At 37.0% G+C, this 19,400-nt stretch overlaps 1 protein-coding gene across 1 annotated transcript in view; it reads right to left on the bottom strand.

Annotated features, from left to right (window-relative positions):
* Positions 1-18,848, bottom strand: part of IFT80 (intraflagellar transport 80) — a 29,314-nt gene extending 10,466 nt beyond the window's left edge. Inside the window, exons 1-10 of the mRNA XM_066556757.1 lie at positions 18,657-18,848; positions 17,456-17,530; positions 16,660-16,883; positions 14,051-14,161; positions 12,000-12,068; positions 8,571-8,680; positions 8,162-8,251; positions 5,805-5,942; positions 2,398-2,577; positions 251-369 (exon numbers count right to left, since the gene is read on the bottom strand). Of these exons, the coding sequence (XP_066412854.1) occupies positions 251-369; positions 2,398-2,577; positions 5,805-5,942; positions 8,162-8,251; positions 8,571-8,680; positions 12,000-12,068; positions 14,051-14,161; positions 16,660-16,883; positions 17,456-17,490 (1,076 nt within the window). The 5' untranslated portion in view covers positions 17,491-17,530; positions 18,657-18,848. The remainder of the gene's footprint in view (positions 1-250; positions 370-2,397; positions 2,578-5,804; positions 5,943-8,161; positions 8,252-8,570; positions 8,681-11,999; positions 12,069-14,050; positions 14,162-16,659; positions 16,884-17,455; positions 17,531-18,656) is intronic.
* Between the last annotated feature and the right edge of the window lie 552 nt (positions 18,849-19,400).

Raw genomic sequence — 19,400 nt, 5'->3', positions numbered from 1 at the left:
ATTTCTGACTCTTTTACAATGATCTCCATTAGCGTTCACTGAGCAGATATTCCACTGAATATTTCAATTAATTTAAAATAAATTTTAAAAAAATTAAAAATAAATTAATGCAAAATTAATTTAAAAAATTAAAAATAAATGAATGCAAAATAAATTTTTAAAAAATTAAAAATAAACTAATGCTTGTGCTTCCAATGAAGTTTCTGCCACTTTTCCAAACAAAGTGAGGAAGAGGAATTGCTTTGCTCACGAGAACACATAGCACTGCAGGGAAGTGGAGACCACCAAATATCCATAATTCAGGGAGGCTTTAATGACCCTGTCCCGGAATTCCAACAAATCCACGGCGTCGTTGATGACGTTGTGCACCTGAGCACAGGGGGAGAAACAAAAGAGCAGAAATCCAAAGTCATGAAGGAAATATTCCTGCTGAGAAAATAATTTGAGATGGAGGAGCGTTTAAACTCTGAATATTGTTTTGATAAATTTGTTGGATATATTGAAGTAGATAAGGTATAAATATGGTGATAATTAATATATATATAAGTTTATTTTAAACAAATTTTTATAATGGTGTAAGGTTTAGTTAATTAAATAGATAATTTAATTTTTTTTTATTATTATTTTGAGTTTGGTCATATTTTTAACCAGAGGGGGTCTGAAAAATTCCCATTTTAAGATTGTTCAGCTGTTGATAAATTGAGTATTTGAAATGAACACATCAATGTTTATTTCATTGTTCTTTAAATAAATTCAAAAGTGTGTTATTTAAATAAGCACTTCATCCAAACAATCCAGCAATTTCCAGGATTGGGATGAAGATGCTGCAGAGCTCTGGAATTTTTATGATTCCACAGCTGGAAGCACAGGAAATTCAGGAGACGGGCTGGGTGAGCAGCCTGTGGTTTTGTCATTCTGCTTAAAATTTGTTCAAGAAAACCAGAATTTGCCTCAAATTAACAGAGATTTTTCAGCTCAGAGATTTTAGGGAGCTAAAAATCCATGGGGGGCCTTAAACAAAAAAAGTTTCCTGTTTTTTGGTGGGGTTTGGGGTTTTTTTTGAAGATGTCACCGTTCTGAGGGTGGTAACTTCCTTCTGGTGTTCTCCATTATGCACCAACTGCAAAACATGGACTGAGCTCAATTATTCCAAGAGCCTGGAAACTATTTCCAAGGATATGTTAATTGCTGTGCCCACCCCAGCATCACTAATTAACTTTGCCATTGTAATACTCAGGAAGAAAAATCCATCTGCAAGTTTTTGGGTAGGATTTTGTAGGATTTTCCTACATAATAGATAGGAATAAAATCACTGGAAAGGAATGAAAATTAAAAATGAGTCAGGGTTAGCTACACTTCCTCACTCTTTGCATATTCCAAAAGAGAATTCAAATCCCATGGAGAGCATTCCCAAGTGCATCTGGAACGAGTCGATGTCTGGGAATGAGGGGAAAAATTGGGAATTTTGAGCCGATTTGTGCTGTGTGTTCCCAGACACTGACTCACAGCACCCACCCACGGCCCCAACCCCAAATCCAGCCCTGCTGCTGCTCCAACTCTTCCCAATTCCAAACCCAGCATGAAAATGAAAAAAAAAAAAAACCTTTGAAGGGTCTCAGTAGGAATTTAGGAACTCGATGCTGAAAAGCCCCAAATGTGTAATTTGGAAAATGTGGAAGGATGGAAATCTTGATTATCCCAGAGAACAAACCTTGTGAGTCAATGTCTGGGAACACAAATTCAACCCCAAATTCCCATTTTGCATTAAAACAAGCTCTGTGATGGGGCTGCCCAGCTCTGAGGGGATTTTACCTTCATGGTTCTTCTCTTAATTAAAGTGATTTGGAAGTGGATTTTACCTTCATGGTTCTCTTAATTAAGGTGATTTGGAAGCGGATTTTACCTTCATGGTTCTCTTAATGAAGGTGATTTGGAAGTGGATTTTACCTTCATGGTTCCCTTAATGAAGGTGATGTGGAAGTGGATTTTACCTTCATGGTTCTCTTAATGAAGGTGATTTGGAAGTGGATTTTACCTTCATGGTTCTCTTAATGAAGGTAACTTGGAAGTGGATTTTACCTTCATGGTTTTTCTCTTAATTAAAGTGATTTGGAAGTGGATTTTACCTTCATGGTTCTCTTAACGAAGGTGATTTGGAAGTGGATTTTACCTTCATGGTTCTCTTAATGAAGGTAACTTGGAAGTGGATTTTACCTTCATGGTTCTCTTAATTAAGGTAATTTGGAAGTGGATTTTACCTTCATGGTTCTTCCCTTAATTAAAGTGATTTGGAAGTGGATTTTACCTTCATGGTTCTCTTAATGAAGGTGATGTGGAAGTGGATTTTACCTTCATGGTTCTTCTCTTAATTAAGGTAATTTGGAAGTGGATTTTTACCTTCATGGTTCTTCTCTTAATTAAGGTGATGTGGAAGTTCTGCCACTCCCAGTGCTGCTCCACCACGTGGGCAAAGATGACCTGGCCATTCCCACAGGCTCCTGCCAGCTGGGTGCCATCGATGGACCAGGAAATGGCAAAAATGCTGCCTGTGTTGGGCTTCTCCAGGGCATAAGACCACTGGAAACAAGAAAAAAAATATAAATTTCAGGTACTTTGTACTTTTAGAAATGATTTCTTGTCAGAAATACGTTTGCAGGGTTGGGATTTTTCAAGCAGCGACAATAAATGAAGGTTTTTGTTGGGTTGGGATTGGATGTTTAAGTCAGAGCCTGGGAAATAAATAAAAGGAAAAGCAACAGGTAAAGCAGAAATTAAGAAGTCACAGTGCTGGAAGTACATCAGGTATCAGTTTTCTACTCATAATTTATTCCAAGTGTGTTCTCATTCATAAATCCAGGCAATCACTACAGAAAATTAAGGTGCTAAAGAAATAATTACATTTTCTCCACTCTCTTACTGTCCAAGTGAAGGATTAATTAAAAATTTCCTCCAGCAAATACCCTAATTCTTAATTCCCTCAGCCTTATCCATGAGACTCCTCTGAAGTTTAGATCCTTATTTAAAAAAATGTCAAATATTAGAATTTCCAGACCAAGATATTTTTAAAAATTTCCTGTATATCAGAAACACAAATCATCCTGAATCTCCAAAGAGCTGTTTCCCTGAAAATGGATAACAAATAAGAATTAAATAATCTTTTTAGGGAATTTTAGGAAGATATTCAAGCAGATTTTAAAACAAGAAGCAAATCTCAGTGATTTCCTCTTTATGTAACAGAATATTGTTAAGGAGTAGTAATAATGTAGGAGGATAAGGAGGAGTAATTTCGTAGTAATTGAAGAATTACCTGCATATCCAAATATATTGGAAATCTTACAGAGGAAATCAATAATAAAAATCATGTGATTGAAGTTAAATGTAAATATGGGATTGACTTTTGGGCACATGAAATTATCTCAAAAGAGGCACAGCAGAAGATGCAGAAATATATTCAACATTATTTAAATATAAATTGGATGCCCCTATTTACTAATTAAAATGATTCATTTGACCAGTGTTTCATTTTTACTGTTTTTTATCACTGATCCCTCTACACTCCCGAGGCCTTGGGAACACAACCATAAAAATTTATTTTATATATAAATACATCATTTCTTTTCACGATTTTTAATTGAAGAAACACGATTTAAATTTCTAACTTTGGTCTTTACCACGAAGCTGCCTGACATCCCAGGGAGGTGAGGAAAAAATGAGAATAAAGAGCACAGAGTGCAAGGATTTAATGGAATGATGCCCCAAAGTGAGCACACCCGCTGCAGAGGAGTTCCTGATAAACATTTATTGTCCTGAGGGCTCCCTGGGGAGCCCTTTGCAGGGCAGCTCCCCTACACCAGGCACAATAAAAGTGTCTGTGCTGAGCAGGAAAGGGCAGCCCTGCTTCCCTTCAGGCTCCATGGGAAGCCCTCCCTGAGTTCCCCCATCCCAGCCACTCCTCCAGGCAAGATTTACATCCAAAACCCCGAATCTGAGGAGAATAAAACCTGCTCAACACACAGAGCAGCTGGCAGCAGCTACGGCTCATCTGTGAGTAATAAACTCTTAATAAACTCAGGTATAAAATAATAAGAAAAAATGAACATAAAAAATAAATAATAAACTCAGGTATAAAATAATAAAAATTAAAATAAACAAATAAATAATAATAAAGTCCTAATAAACTCAGGTGAAATAATCTTAATTTTCTACAAGAAATAAACCTGTCTGCATTAAAGTTCCCAATGACCTGTTCAGTATTAATTGCTGATTAAAACATTGCTTTTTAGACTTAACAGTAAATTAAATGACAGATCTGTAGATATCAAAATTAATCATTTTTAAATCAGCAAATTGACACCTCGCACAAAACCCCTGCATTTGAGTACTTTTCCTTCTAGATAACTGTTAATTACAAATTTGTAATTAAATTCTGTTTGTACACTGTCAGTAAAAATCAGTGAAATTATAATCACTACAGAAGGAATAGGAAAATTCAGAGTTTATCCTTACACCTTTTCTCAAATAATCTTTAATTTTAACCTTATTACAACCTTATAACCTATTATTATAACCTTATACCTTTTCTCAAATAATCTTTAATTTTAACCTTATTACAACCTTATTATTATAACCTTATACCTTTTCTCAAATAATCTTTAATTTTAACCTTATTATTATAACCTTATACCTTTTCTCAAATAATCTTTAATTTTCACCTTATTATTATAATCTTATACTTTTTCTCAAATAATCTTTAATTTTAACCTTATTATTATAACCTTATACCTTTTCTCAAATAATCTTTAAAGGTTCCTCTTCATGAATTTCAAATATTTGAAATATTTTAAATTTAAACACACTCCAAATTCACGGGGAGGTGAACCACGATTGACTGAACACACCCAAAACACCTCAGCAATTTTTTCCCAAAAAGAGCAACAAACACAACAAGAAACCAGGACGACAAAAGTCCCAAATAATCAAAGTTTGCTGCAAAAAATCTGAGCAAGAATCTTCAGAACCACAGGAAAGACAAAGACAATGAAGACAATCTGTGCTCCCAATGAAGGGAGGTGAAACTGCATTAAATTGATTTTAATTGGAGACAAAGCTGCAAAAAACCCTATAAAAATAATGATTCAGGAGTAAACCTTCAAGGGAAAAAAGAAATGAAATAATAAAAGTGTTTAATATAATGTAATGTAATGTAATGTAATATAATGTAATGTAATGCAATGTAATATAATATAATATAATATAATATAATATAATATAATATAATATAATATAATATAATATAATATAATATAATATAATATAATAATAAATGGTTCTTCCACTTCCTTTTCTATCAGGTTATTGTTATACACTCCTTTTTTTGGTTAAAAATAGCAATTTATGATTAGTTCTGATCACAAGAGATGCATTTGAAATCTGTGGTTTTCAGGTAAAGAATTTCATGTCCCAAAAGGCAAAATATTATTAAAAATAAAATATTCTGGTCAGCAAAAAGGTGCTGGAAATCACAAGCATTTTTCCTAATAAAACACCCACCTGTACACTGATATCCTGAGGAATATTTGCTGTATTATCAATAAATCTGGACAATTTCCAGAGTTTTACTGTGGAGTTTTCTCTTTTAATATATTTAATAATTTTTTCCATATATATAAAATAAATCTGCTGAGTTTTACTCCAGAAAATAATTTTAAATAATTAAAAAAAATTTAAAAAAATTTAAATATTTAAAATATTTTATTATATTTATTTTTTAATCTATAGAAAATAATTAGCAGAGTTTCACTTACCCCAGTTTTATCACAGAGACGTAAAGTGTTGAAAGATCCCACAGCAAACAATTCTCCATCCAGAGCCCAGGCAATGGCAGTGATGGGATACTCATGGGGCTGGGAACTGTACAGGGCACGGCCAAAACTGTCCCAAACCTGCAGCAAAATTCCCATTTCCATCCATGCCCCACGCTTGGGGTGCACTGGCATTATTCCAGAAAAATAAATTCCCCTCATGTTTTAGTGCAATTTGAAAAATCACTGTATCACAGTTCATTTTTGGTTTATATATATATATTTTTTTTGGATTTTTGTTACTGCAGAAGTGTAATTTCCCCTCATGTTTTCAGGGTAACTTGAAAAAATCACCTGTATTATATATATATATATATATATATATATATATATATATATATATATATATATATATATATATATATATATATATATATATATATATATAATTATATTAAACTATATAAATAACATAGGTATTTAATATGTCTTGCTTTTGTTTTATATAGATATTTTTTGTATTGTTGTTACTCCAGAAATGTAATTTCCCCTCATGTTTTCAGTGTAATTTGAAAAATCACCTGTACGATATAGATATATATTCATATATATAAAGAATATATATATATTTTAATATACCTCTCCTTTTTGTTTTATATATATATTGTATTTTTCCTATTCTAGAAGTATCATTTTCCCTCATGTTTTACTGTAATTTGAAAAATCACCAGTATGATATAGATATATATTTATATATATAAAGAATATATATATATATTTTAATATACATCCCCCTTTTGTTTTATATATATATTTTGTATTTCTCCTATTCCAGAAGTATCATTTTCCCTCATGTTTTAGTGTAATTTGAAAAATCACCAGTATGATATAGATATATATTTATATATATAAAGAATATATATATATATTTTAATATACATCCCCCTTTTGTTTTATATATATATTTTGTATTTCTCCTATTCCAGAAGTATCATTTTCCCTCATGTTTTAGTGTAATTTGAAAAATCACCTGTATGATATAGATATATATTTATATATATAAAGAATATATATATATATATTTTAATATACATCCCCCTTTTGTTTTATATATATATTTTGTATTTCTCCTATTCCAGAAGTATCATTTTCCCTCATGTTTTAGTGTAATTTGAAAAATCACCTATATTACAGTTCAGTTTTGGTTTATTTATATTTCTGGTATTTTTCTTACTGCAGAAGTGTAATTTCCCCTCATGTTTCCAGCATAACTTTAAAAAATCACCTGTGACAGATATATTGGTATTATATATATTAATTATATATATATATATTTTAATATATATCTCACTTTTGTTTATATATATGTATTTTGTATTTATCATTTTAGAACTATCATTTTCCCTCATGATGAAGTGTAACTGGGAAAATCTCCTAAATTATTCCTCACTTATATTTTATAAATACACTTGTTGTACTTTTATTATTCCAGAAGTATAATTTTCCCCCATGACATAGAAATTTTAGAAATAATTGCCCAAGTTCATTAAGTGGAACTGTATATAAAAATATATCTATATAAATATAAATAAATATACCTATGTATATATAAATTTTAATTAGTATTGGTTTATTTAATGCAACAGATTGCTTTTTGCCATGGTAAATGTCACATAATTCTGGATAAAATATTTTGTATAAAATATTTTGCACCCCTGAGTTTTATTTCCTGTAAATTGCCCAAAGTCTATAAAAGAACCTGCAAATTTCCAAAAGCAGAGATTTTTTCAAATGGAAATCAATTCACAAAATGTAACAAGTTCTTGGATTTTAAACATTTCTTAATTGTACATTTTCTATCACAGCCATTACACAATTAAATGACAGAACCAACACATGATACATTTAAAAATCAGTTTTTATTTAAGGGAAGATACTCAAAAGGTGCTTTGTATTTTGGATGCAGATTATACGATTATATTTCCTGCATCCAAATATATTTAAATATATTTTAAAATTTACTGAGGGATTCATTAATGTCCCTGTAGTAGAAACCAGCAGTTTTATCTCCTCTAATTTGGTATCTCAGCTTCTATTGATTGAAATAATCACTTCTATATTTGTACATATTTTTCTTTTTGTTTCGCCCCCATTTTACCATTTTTTATCCTGCTGTATTTAAAAAAGATTTGTGATTTTATCTTACTACAACAGAGTGAGGTGTATTTATAAATAACACAATTTCTTCTTGAAAAGTGAAAGATTTCTCATTTCATTTTGGGCTTCCAGGGTAAAATCCCAGCATTTCAGGCTATCTAATAAGATTTTGGGCATGGAGTTAAAATGGAAGCAGAGCCCACCTTGTATCTGCAATCTTCCCCTGCAGAGAGGATCAGATCATTCACTGAATTCCAGTCGGTTTTCAAAATCAGGCCATCGTGGGCTTTCCACTGAAAGGGAAAAAAATCAACTCCACAATTCTGACAACTCCTATTTTCAATATTCATCACTTGTTGGACTTGATGATCCTGGAGGTTGTTTCCAAATTTAACAATTTTATGATTTAGCAGAAAAAGAAATTAAATAAAGCCTGAACGAGGCAGAATCAAAGCACAAAAATCTGCATTAAAATCCTTCATCTAAAAACCCATTAAAATTTTGAATCCAAAAATTAAAATTCAACAGCTGCTTTTTAGCAAAAGGCAAAAGGCTTCTGTATCTTGATTTCTGTGAATAAACCTTCTTAATTAATCAGATTATTGATGGTACCTGCAGAACTTTGGCATTTGGCTGGAGGGGTTTAATAATCAGCTGCTGCCCTGAGGTGTAGAGAACTTTGTCAGAGTCAGGGGCCCAGGACACTGAGTACACTGGAGTTCCTGTGGGCAAGGAAAAGAGACCCTATTTTTAACATCTATTTTATATATAATAATAAAAATAAATAATATTGATGGTAGGATACAGCAGAGCATAATAAATAAAATACATAATTACGTATAAAATATTAAATAAAAATTTACATTTAAGTACATAAAATATAATACATAATGACTGCATAAAATAGATTTGTATTACATAAATATCTATGTAGATAACACTGTATTATATAAATGTACATTACACATTTCTCAAGCTTCTTTACCTATTGCCATTTACACATCAACAATTCCTAAAACTTTTACAAGTGAAAGGTTTAAAGTGCAGCAAAGTCCAGAACAAGTCCAGGCCAGTAACAGGAAATAGCTGCATTTTATATCTATATTCAGATTTTATCCTCTGATGCAATTGAGTCCCAACTGTCACTCCAGAAATACAGAAAATCAAAATAATACTCACCAAGAGACATCAGAAAATCACAGAAAATCAAAATAATACTCACCAAGAGACATCAGAAAATCAATCTTTTCACCCCAAATTACGAGGCTGGACACAAAAATGGATGGAAAAAGTTTTGTGTTGCACCTAAATTGTTCTTTTTTAGATTTTTGGGTACCATAATTAGGAGAGATTTTTGTTTTGCTGCACAAACATCCCATTCACAAGTAACTTCCAAAATAAATTGCAATAAATCCAACTGGCCACAGGCTGGACAGAGTTTTCCCAATTAACTGAAACTTTCTTAGACTGAAACTCTCAGAATTTTGTATCTGGAATAAAGCTGTCTGTTCCCTTTTAAAATCATGTTCCAGTTTTCAAATTAGATTTTTTGAAAACAGAATAAAGGAAAAATTACATGGAAAAACATCCAAGGAAAAAAAGAAGAATTTAAAAAAGTCAGACTTGCCAACCATGCAAATATTTTCCATATTATTTGACAAGATTTGTCTCTGAAGAAAAATCAAAGGACTTTGCTACTTGATTCCTTGAAATAAAACTAAGAAAGTTAAGCAAAAAGCTTCTTCAAGTATTAAACTCAGCAACTGAATTAAAATTGTTCAAATAAACCGTTTTACATGTAACTTTATGGTAATAAAAAACCCCAAAAGGCTTAAAAATGCTTTTACAGGGTAAAATCCCCAGTGACAATTTTGGCATATTAAAATCTATCTCCAAAAACGACTCAGGAATATTTTGATGAGATTTAGATAATTAAGTGATTGAGCTGCCATAAAACCATCCTGTATGTCCCCACTGCTCCCTGTGCAAAAAGCTGATTTTATTATGGTTAAACTCCATTTGAGCTCCCAAATATTCACCCTCCAAATTGAGACCTGGTGCCGTTGCTCCTGAAGATTTCTGTAGTTCATAGATTTTCTTTCAGGGAATTTTATTCCTTAAAAATCCAGAATTATGGCAGACTTTTTTAACTTGTCAACCATCAGAGCAGACAAGTCCCAGAAACACAACATATATTAAATAAATGTGGCTCTGGCTGTTTTCCTTCTGGCAATTCCTGGTGAAAATGCCATAAATTCTGTCCCCAGCTGGAGGAGAAATTCTAAATAAACTCTTTTTTTTTTTTTTTGTCCTTTCCTAATGCTGATCTAACAATCAGAAGAGTTTTCTATTTAAACCAAATGTTTGCCTTTTTTATGATGGCTGAGGACTTAACCACAATTTCCAGGGCTTAACAGCAGGAGCTGAGTTAACTCATTTCCTCCTGCACTTAACAAGGACTGCCTTGGGAAAATGCTGCCAACACCCTGGAAAACCCAGAGGAGCAGCCTCACTGCAGGAGAAACGAGAATATTCTGGGAAAAAAGGAGGCAAAAAGGCAGAAAATTGGGATTTGAGGAAGGAAGGTCTGGCTTATCCCACAGCACGCTTGGTACTGGCAAGAGTTTGTGTGGGATTTTGGATTGTCACAGGAGGAGAAACATCCATTTAAATAATTTTACATCTTGGGAGGGTGTTTCCAAAAGGATGGAGGTATCAGGAGTGAATTCCTCCCTGGGAGGGCTGGGATGGAACTCCCAGAGCAGCTGTGGCTGCCCCTGGATCCCTGGAAATGTCCAGGAAAGGTTTGGGACACAGGGAGGAGTCCCTGCCATGGAGGGGATGGGATTTAAGGTCCTTCCAACCCAAACCATTCCAGGATTCCATGATAACCTTGTGGGTTCCCTAAGAAATTCATGGAAATCCATTTCCTCATCAAAATGGATCAGTGGAAGCCCAAATCCAACATTTCAGTGTGAGGAGAAGGAGGAACAAAAGGAAGAATTGAAGGGAATCTAAGGAGGAACAAAGGGCAAAGACAGAACAGGCACGTGGATCATCATCCCAAAATACAGCCTGAAAATCCATTTCTAACACAAAGAGTGGAATGAGGCAAAGGAATGTTGGCAGTGGGGATTTTTTCAGTTCTTATTATAATAAAGGAAGGGGAAAATTGGTTGAACATGATGCAGCCTTCCTGCAGAATCCTGCCCTGGCCCCAGGTATGGCCATGCTTACATCAGCAGCTGTGGGGTTCTGACTCTGAAGTTAAAGATTTTACACTGAAAACACAAACACAAGGTGACAGTTACCCATGGGGCCTCAATGTGCTTTTGTACTGCACCAGAAACTCACAGAAACCCATGAAAATTCATGTTTCAAACAACAGGGTCAAATTTCCTTGAGATGCTTTTGCAAACCCCAAATAAGCAAAATAATGCATAAGAAACCTGACAACATAAACTGAGAAATGTTAAAGAATATGTGCTTCAGTTTGAATATTTTTTTTTTAATTTTTAATTTTTTTTAAAATTCAGTTAGTTTATCTTTTTACCTGACAAACATTGCACAAGCACATGAACTTCCTTAAAAGAACTGAAATGCATTTTCTATTCACTGCTGTGGTTAAAGTGCCTTCCCCAGGTTGAAAGCATTCAGATCATTTGTTTCAGCCAGAGATAAGGGCCTGACATTTAACCCAAGCCCAGGTGCATGTGGTTTCTTCAAAAATGTCACAAGGTCACAAGGGCTCCATCTATGAAGTCTGAAAAACAAAATTTAGCTGAGGATCTTCACTGAAATGGCACCAAACCCTCAGCGTGGGATGAGACTGCTGCCTAAAAATATTGCAGCACTTTGAATTTGAGAAATGAAATACTTGTAAAAAATCTTATTGAAATACAACTCTGATTTACATTTAATTAAGGCTTTAACACCCTTGAACAAACCATCGCTGCCATGTTCAGGGTCTGTGTTATTGAAATATATTTCAGAATAACCCAAATGAACAAGTTCTGATGGAGCTCTGAGCAAAGAACTCACCTTGCTGAGCCAAGGTGGATCTCAGCATTCCACTTTTAGACCAGATTTTCACTTGGCCATCTTCCCCAACTGCAAATGAGCACAGAAATCAGCAAATGCCATGCAGTATTCACACTAATAAATGTATTTGAAGTCAACCCAGCTTTTCTTACAGGTGAATTCCTTTTGTTTAGTCTCCCAAACATGCAATAAGGAAGTATAGGAAGGGAAAAGATTTCAGATGGTTCTTTTGTTATGATCAGAAATCCTCCTCTCCTGAAAACCCCTGAACTCTTTTCTGAAGCTGGTCCTAGCAAGGGAAAATCCATCATTATCTAAGCATCCCAAATTCTGTATTTTTGATTCCTTCAATGGCCCAGAAGCTGCTTAGAGGAGTCTGAGAAGGCCCGGGGGGGGAGAAGAAGCAGATTTGATGGATTTAACTGGAGATTTCACTGAGAAATGGGGCAAGTGAAGATAACTCTGTTTGGACGGCTTCAATTTTCTACCATAACTGTGTGTTACCAAATAACTCAGTTTGTTTGTTGAAGAATTCATTGCTAAACACTACCCAGCACACTTAGGGCTGTTTTAACAGCACACAATTCCTGCTGTGGTGTAATTTTTAAAATGCACTGGGCCTTCAGTTTAGGCTTCCCAGAAGAAATTAATGGATTCTTCCATTCAAATATAATTTATTTACCACATTTCAGGTTTTTATATTTGGCCAATGTTGTTTGAAATGTTTTAAAAATGTTTTTAAAAAACCCACTCAAAATTAAAAATCTTATTTGTGCACATTCGATGCTGTTGAAATATAACCAGAAAAATATTTGCAGTGGTGCAGTAGCAATGATTTATTTAGTCTTCCTCCAAGTACAGCTGTGGTATAAGAGGAGTTGACCTCCTCAGAATAAACTGGAAGTGGTGATGAATTCCCACACTCCCCAAAAAGTGTCAGTGTCATGCAGTCTCATAAAAAAAAAAAAAGGGATTCAAAAGACAATTTTGACTTTGTCTTTGGAGAAGTTCCTGAGGCAAAGCTGCCTTTAAAAAGAACAATCTTTCCATCCCTCTGGGATTTCAGAGGAACAGGCTGGACAGAGTTCCTTGAAGCAGCATTTCAGAGGCTGGAAACGAGCAGATCCAAAATGCTCTTCAGTTCTTGTGGCCTGGGCTGGAACCTGGCCAGAGGAATCAGCTGTGCTCCATCAGCAGGAGGCTGACAGCACCAGCAAGCCCAGCAAGGAGCCCAGCACAGGCAACTGCAGCAGCTCCCCTAAAAGCCAGCCAGAATCTGGGACAAAAACTGCCAAAACCAACACATTAATAAAAGATTTGGGACAAAAAACGGTGTAGAAATGAAGAAATTGTGGGCTCACTCCTCTAGCATTAATATAAACGGGCTGTAGGTGATAATTACTGATAATTAAGGAATAAAGCACAGGAATATTCAAGATCAATGAGCCTTTTTGGCTAAAAAACTCCAAATGTGCAGGGATATAAATGTACCAACTTAGCAACTTTTTCTTGCATCAGATAGAAGAGAAAGAAATCAAATATTCTCCTTTCTGAAGTTCAGAACAGCCACAAAACCATCTAAGCACTCTGATATTAAAACATTTACTTTCAATTGGATTGGGTGGCTTAAATGAAAAAAGAGAAATATTTTTACTAGATATATTATATTAATATAATATTATTAATTATTTTATTAATATTATATTAAATATTATATTATTCATATATAATATATAGTATATAGTATATAGTATATAATATATAATATATAATATATATAATATATCATATATTATATTATATATATTATATAATATATAATATATAATTATATCATATTAATATTATATTATATTATTATATTATTATATTATTAATATATTCTATTAATTAAAATGGACAACACTAAGCTAAACTACATTAATAATAGTGCAAAATGAACTCCTAGTAAACAAGGTGATAACAACCTCTGTGATAAATAAGACCAAAAAAAAATAAAGTACATTATTATTCAAGTTTTCAAAGCACTCCATTAAGTTAGGAATGCTCACCTGTAACCAGGGCTGTTCCCTCATAATTCCACCTTCCTGCAAGGACAGCTCCACAATGGGCTTCTACACTTTTCTCCACTCTTCCTAGCTTGGAAATCAAGTGGAATTTCCCTAAAAAAAAAAGAAAAAAAAGATACAGTGTATAGAATTTACAGAATTACGTAATCATTATTATATTATGAATGCCATTGTATATTATTACAGCGGTGCTGGTGCCTCCTGTGGAAAGCACACAGAGAAACCAAGAGAGCAGCAGTACAGAGAGCACATCCAGGTGTTTTTCACAGCTCACACCAGAGCTGCTCCTGCTCCCATGCTGGAGCTGGGATGCAATTCCACAGCAGCCAACCCCCAAGTTTGTAATGACTTCAACAGAAGGATCAGGAAGTTTTTCTTCCCAAATAAGGGATGATGCTGCTTCAATCCAGGAAGATCAAATTTAAACTGGAGCAAAGAGCAGACAATGGAGAGCTTGGAAAAATAAGCAGCCCAGTAATTGAAATGAAGTACTTTAAAATCCGATTATTTTTAGTATTATTTGATCTAAGATGCCAGACTGAACCACCTCAAGGGAGCTCCTGAGTGACCAGAGCTTTTGGCACAATCATCCAGCCAAAGCTCTGCCAGTGCAAGATTTCCAAGGAAAAGACTTCTAACAATGATAAAAAACTATGGTTTGCATAAATCAGTTTATTTGAACAGATCATTTCAAATTCCATGGAATCCCAAACTGGTTTGGCTTGAGAGGGACCTGAAATCCCAATGGGCAGGGACACCTTCCACAGACCAGGCTGCTCCAAACCCCCTGCAACACTTCCAGGGTCTTCATTTAATGCATTCCACTATTTTGTAATTATAAAATAAAATTTATCTCATGGATGTATCACTTATTGTATAGAACACCTCTCAGGTCTGAGATTTTCATCTTTCATGTGGAAGCAAAAGCTGGATTTAGAGGAATTCAACGTTAATTTCTCCAAGTCAATTGCCAAAATGGCCTTTTCTGCTTTTACATTAAAAACAACTTTTATTTTCTGAAAAATATATGTTTTCTTTTCTGTGCCTTTTCCCATGCAGTGCCTTTGCTCCACCTGTATCCAAGACCTTTTTCATTGGAGAATCCTTGAACCCAATCTCCCAGGAGCAGGAATATTCCCGTGCCATCACCTCCAGGACTCAGCATCGAGTGGCTGAGCTCTTCAGAGCCATCACTTTTTTCAGGATATGCAGAATTCCATGGGATTTTAGATCTTGAAATAGCTCCCACTGATCCAAGCAGAACCCCTGAATATTTCTGGGAGCAATTCTTCAGCTCATGAGAGACAAATGAAATTCCAGTGGAGGCTCGAGCAGCTGGGAAGGAACTGAAGGATTTGGTGAAGTCAATGTATCAGGAAAATGGGCAATGTCAAAGTATCAGATAAAATCCTGTTAAAATCCAGGGAAAACTCCATTATTTTTCTGATCTTTTGCAGCCTCTCCCACTCCACAAGCTCCTACTACTCTCACAAGGCCCCTTCCAAAGAGGGAAACAGAGGAAATTGTAGCTGAGCAGGGAAGAACATGGTTACATGTAAAAGCAGGATCAACTTTCCAGAATTCCTCTGGAAAAAATGTGATCATCACTTAAAACTGTATCCTAATCCCTCTGCAGAACAGTGGAGATCAAGTTTTCAGGGAGAGCACCTTTACTTCTGCAACTTCTTGGCTTTTCCAGCAGGGGAATTCACAATTGCTGCCAGTCAAATGCTTTTTCTATGGCATTCCCATGGGGAGGTTTCTCCATTTCCATGGATTTCTGTTCAACTGAGGCAATAGAGTTGAATAAATTACAACTTATTACACAAAAAAAAAAGAGAAAATTTTAGCCAAATGCCTGGTGTAGGTAGAAGAGATTCAGCTTAATCTCTGGTCCTTTATTTTTCTTCAGGACTGAAGACAGAACTGTCATCTACCTGAAAATGACTCCCCAGTTTTGAAGGAATTTCCAGTGGGAGACTCCCAGCCTATCCAAACACAGAATATAAAACATGTATGTTTTGTTCATTAACTTCCATGGGCTCTTAAATGCTGACCTAATATAAAATTGTCAATAAAAAAAGAAAAAAGAAGTCGAATCACTTATGATTTGTCCTGAATTTGAAGGTTACAGCTAAAAATACTCTTCATTTTTGTTAAAAAATAGCAGCAAGACCAATGTCAGTAGGAAATAAAAAACCAATATCCCCCAAGAGATTCATTTCAGAAGAAGACCCAAGGGGACTAAATTTACATTTGCTCTGATTTCAAACATCTGCAGTTCAACTAGGAATTCATGCAAGCCTGTAAAGCCATTATGCTGCTTTTCCCTTGGATTCAGCAACTTTGCAGGAATCCTTATCACAGAGGGGACTTGGCTGGTGCAGGAAAATTGCAGGAGTTAAGCTGGGGCAGGAAAACTCATCTTTTTGGGGAGAAGGGGAAAAATCCCAAGCAATCCTCAAAGCTTCTTGCTCCTCAAACACTGCCTTGTATTTGACTGACACGAGCACTCAAGGGTACGAAACAACCAACATTTGAAATATATTATTTTAAAATGCTATTATTAGAACTATTTGAAGTTGCCTTACCATCAGAGCTGGTCAGAACAAAGCTCTCAGCCTGGGATTGCCTCTTGCCCCCGGTGCCTCTGGGAAAGCAGTGCAGATCCAGGGGATAAACGTCACCCGGCAGCTGCAGCACGCGCGTGCTCTCGCTGCTCACGGGGTTCCATTTCATGACCTGCTGGTCATCGCTGCAGGAGAACAGCTCATCAGCTGCTGTCCAGCCCACACAGCTCACCAAGCCCTTATGTGAGATTCAGTTAAGGAATCTGGAGAGTTTAAGCACTAAAAAGAATCAAATATCCCATCTCAGCTCTTCAGGACTGAAGGGGACAATACAGGAAGGTTATTCTGGTAACACTGTGTGGAACGCTTAATCCAAAAAAAAAAAATAAATCTTCATTCTTCATTTTTTTGCTCTTATGTGCCAAGAAGAGCTGGTAAAAATTCAGTCCAAAATGAAAATATTTCATAAAAATAAAATTCTTATCATGATGTAAAGTTATGGAAACATGGCCAAAATGTTGGGTTAGTGAAGGGTCTTAGTGCAAAACACAGTGCAAAACATCCAACTTTCATTCAAAAGTGTTGGCTTATTCACAGCACATCATACACATCATATATAAGTGTTCAGTGTCTCTTAAAATATTGTCCTTAAAGGCTGCAGTCAATGACAAGGGGAACAAAGGAAAAACAGGAAAAAAAGCCATCTGCAATTTACTAATATTTTACTGAAACTTCAACAACAAAAAAATATTTTCTGGAAGAGGCTATTCAGAATGAACATGATGTTCCATGCTTTTTTCTGTGACAAAGGATATGTTTTGGCTCCTTTAAAAGGGAAGTCTTCAGTCTCATCTCAGTTGTTCAGATGGAGCATTAAAACCATGTGTTATAACTGTAATAAAAGAAAACAAATACATATATAAGCATGCATAATTAACATAATATATATGCATACACAAGCAGCCAAAATTCAAGAGGAGGACACTAACACTAACATTAAAAGTTCTGAAGTAATATTACAACTGGGGGAAAATAAGCACCAAGAAATACCTGAGTTTAAAGAGAATTCTGTTTTCACATTATCCAACTGAATATGGACAACTTGAAGAAAAAATGATGCTGTGAACAGTGAATCCTTAAGGCTGGAAAAGACCTTTAAGATCCAGCCTAAAACATCAAGAGGTCGGAGCACTGGAGATCCCCTGTGCTGACACACAGCCAGGAAGGGAAAACGTGGTATTTTCCTTTCCAAGCCCAGAACTTTATTGTAATTTTTAAAGCACTTTAATGGCTCTGTATGTGCTGCTGAAAGGCTGAACGCCACCCTGGGCCATCCACAGATACATCCATCACTGCCAGCCCACGTATTCCCTCCGTCCCAAGGAAGGCAGCAGGAGTTTTAGGAGACATGTGGCAATAAGCAGGAATTCTAAGCAGGAATTCTAAGCAGGAATTCTAAGCAGGAATTCTGGGGACTCGGAGAAGCCGAAGAGCCTGGCGCCTCCTCCCTTTCCCATGCGGAGCCGCTGGCCCGGAGATGAGGATCAGGAACGGCGGAGGAGAGCGGGATGGGGGCAGCGCAGGGAAGGAATGCCAGAGGGAAGGAAAACTAGCGGGCGGGCTAGGGAAAGCAAGGGGAAGGGATGGGGGCAGAGCAGGAAAGGGAAGGAATGCCACAGCAGGATGGAGGGAATGCCGAGAAGGAAAAGCAGGGGCGGAACGCGGGGCACGGAGAAGGAGACACCAAACCCTCGGGGCAGCCTCGGCCAGCACCGCCCGCGCCAACACCCGCAGTTCCCCCCGTTTGCAGCTTTCCAAGATGCAATTACCCAACCCCTCCTGAGGGTCGGGGCTTCCCCCGCCCTGCCCTCAGCTGTCCCCCGGAGCTCTCCCGCCCCTCCATCCGCCCGTCCCACGCCCAGCCGGGGGTCACGGCTCCCGACCCTCTCGCCCACCGCGGCGGTGACTCAGCCGAGGGGAGGGGGCCGGCGGCCGCCGCCTACCCAGCGCGCCTTTACCTGCGCGGGCAGCGGGAGGCAGCGGCAGAGCGGCGGCCGGAGCCCGCTCCCGGCGGAGCCCGCGCCCACGGGAACCCGGGGCGATCCCGCCACCAGCTCCCGGAATGATCCCGCTCCCGGAGGATCTTGCTCCTGGCCGATGCCGGGATGATCCCGCCTCCCCGTCCCGCTCCCGTCGCCTCAGGAGCGGCGGCTCCCGCTCCCCCCGCCGCCAAGCGCCGCCGTCGCTATGGCGACTTCTCGCGAGACCGCATCCTCTTCATCCTCCTCCTCCGCCACCTCACGGCTCCCCCCCGGCCCCCCCAAGGTGCCACGGCGCCGCCTGTTAATTAATTAAACCCGCTTCAAAATCGCCGCGCTCTCACCATTTGAAAAAAATTTTTTGACTTGTAAAAATTTTTAATTTTTTTTATTAATTTTAAACCAGCGCGCGTCGCCCAGCAACCAAGCGCCGCCCACTGACCTATTTCTAAAATTAAAATTTACCCTTTTCTCCGCCGGCACGGCCGCCAGGCTGTGTTACCTCGCCGCCCTCACCCCCTAATGTCTCCCACCCCTCCGTCTCTGCCCAGAAAAAGCCGCTCCCGGCGGATTATCTGGGCGCTTTCCCCTCCCTGCTGTAACGAACACAAGATGGCGGGCGGGGGCGGCGGTGCCGTTCAAACCCGCGGGCCCGGCCCCTCCCGTCCCAGCCTGCCCCGCGCTTTTCTAACGAATTTCGGTTCGAGTTCGCCGTTTCGGCGC

Source organism: Molothrus aeneus, chromosome 10, assembly GCF_037042795.1.
Source record: "Molothrus aeneus isolate 106 chromosome 10, BPBGC_Maene_1.0, whole genome shotgun sequence".
Classification (NCBI taxonomy): Eukaryota; Metazoa; Chordata; class Aves; order Passeriformes; family Icteridae; genus Molothrus; species Molothrus aeneus.
Note: the sequence above shows the minus strand (reverse complement) of the source record. Positions and strands in the feature narration are given on the sequence as shown.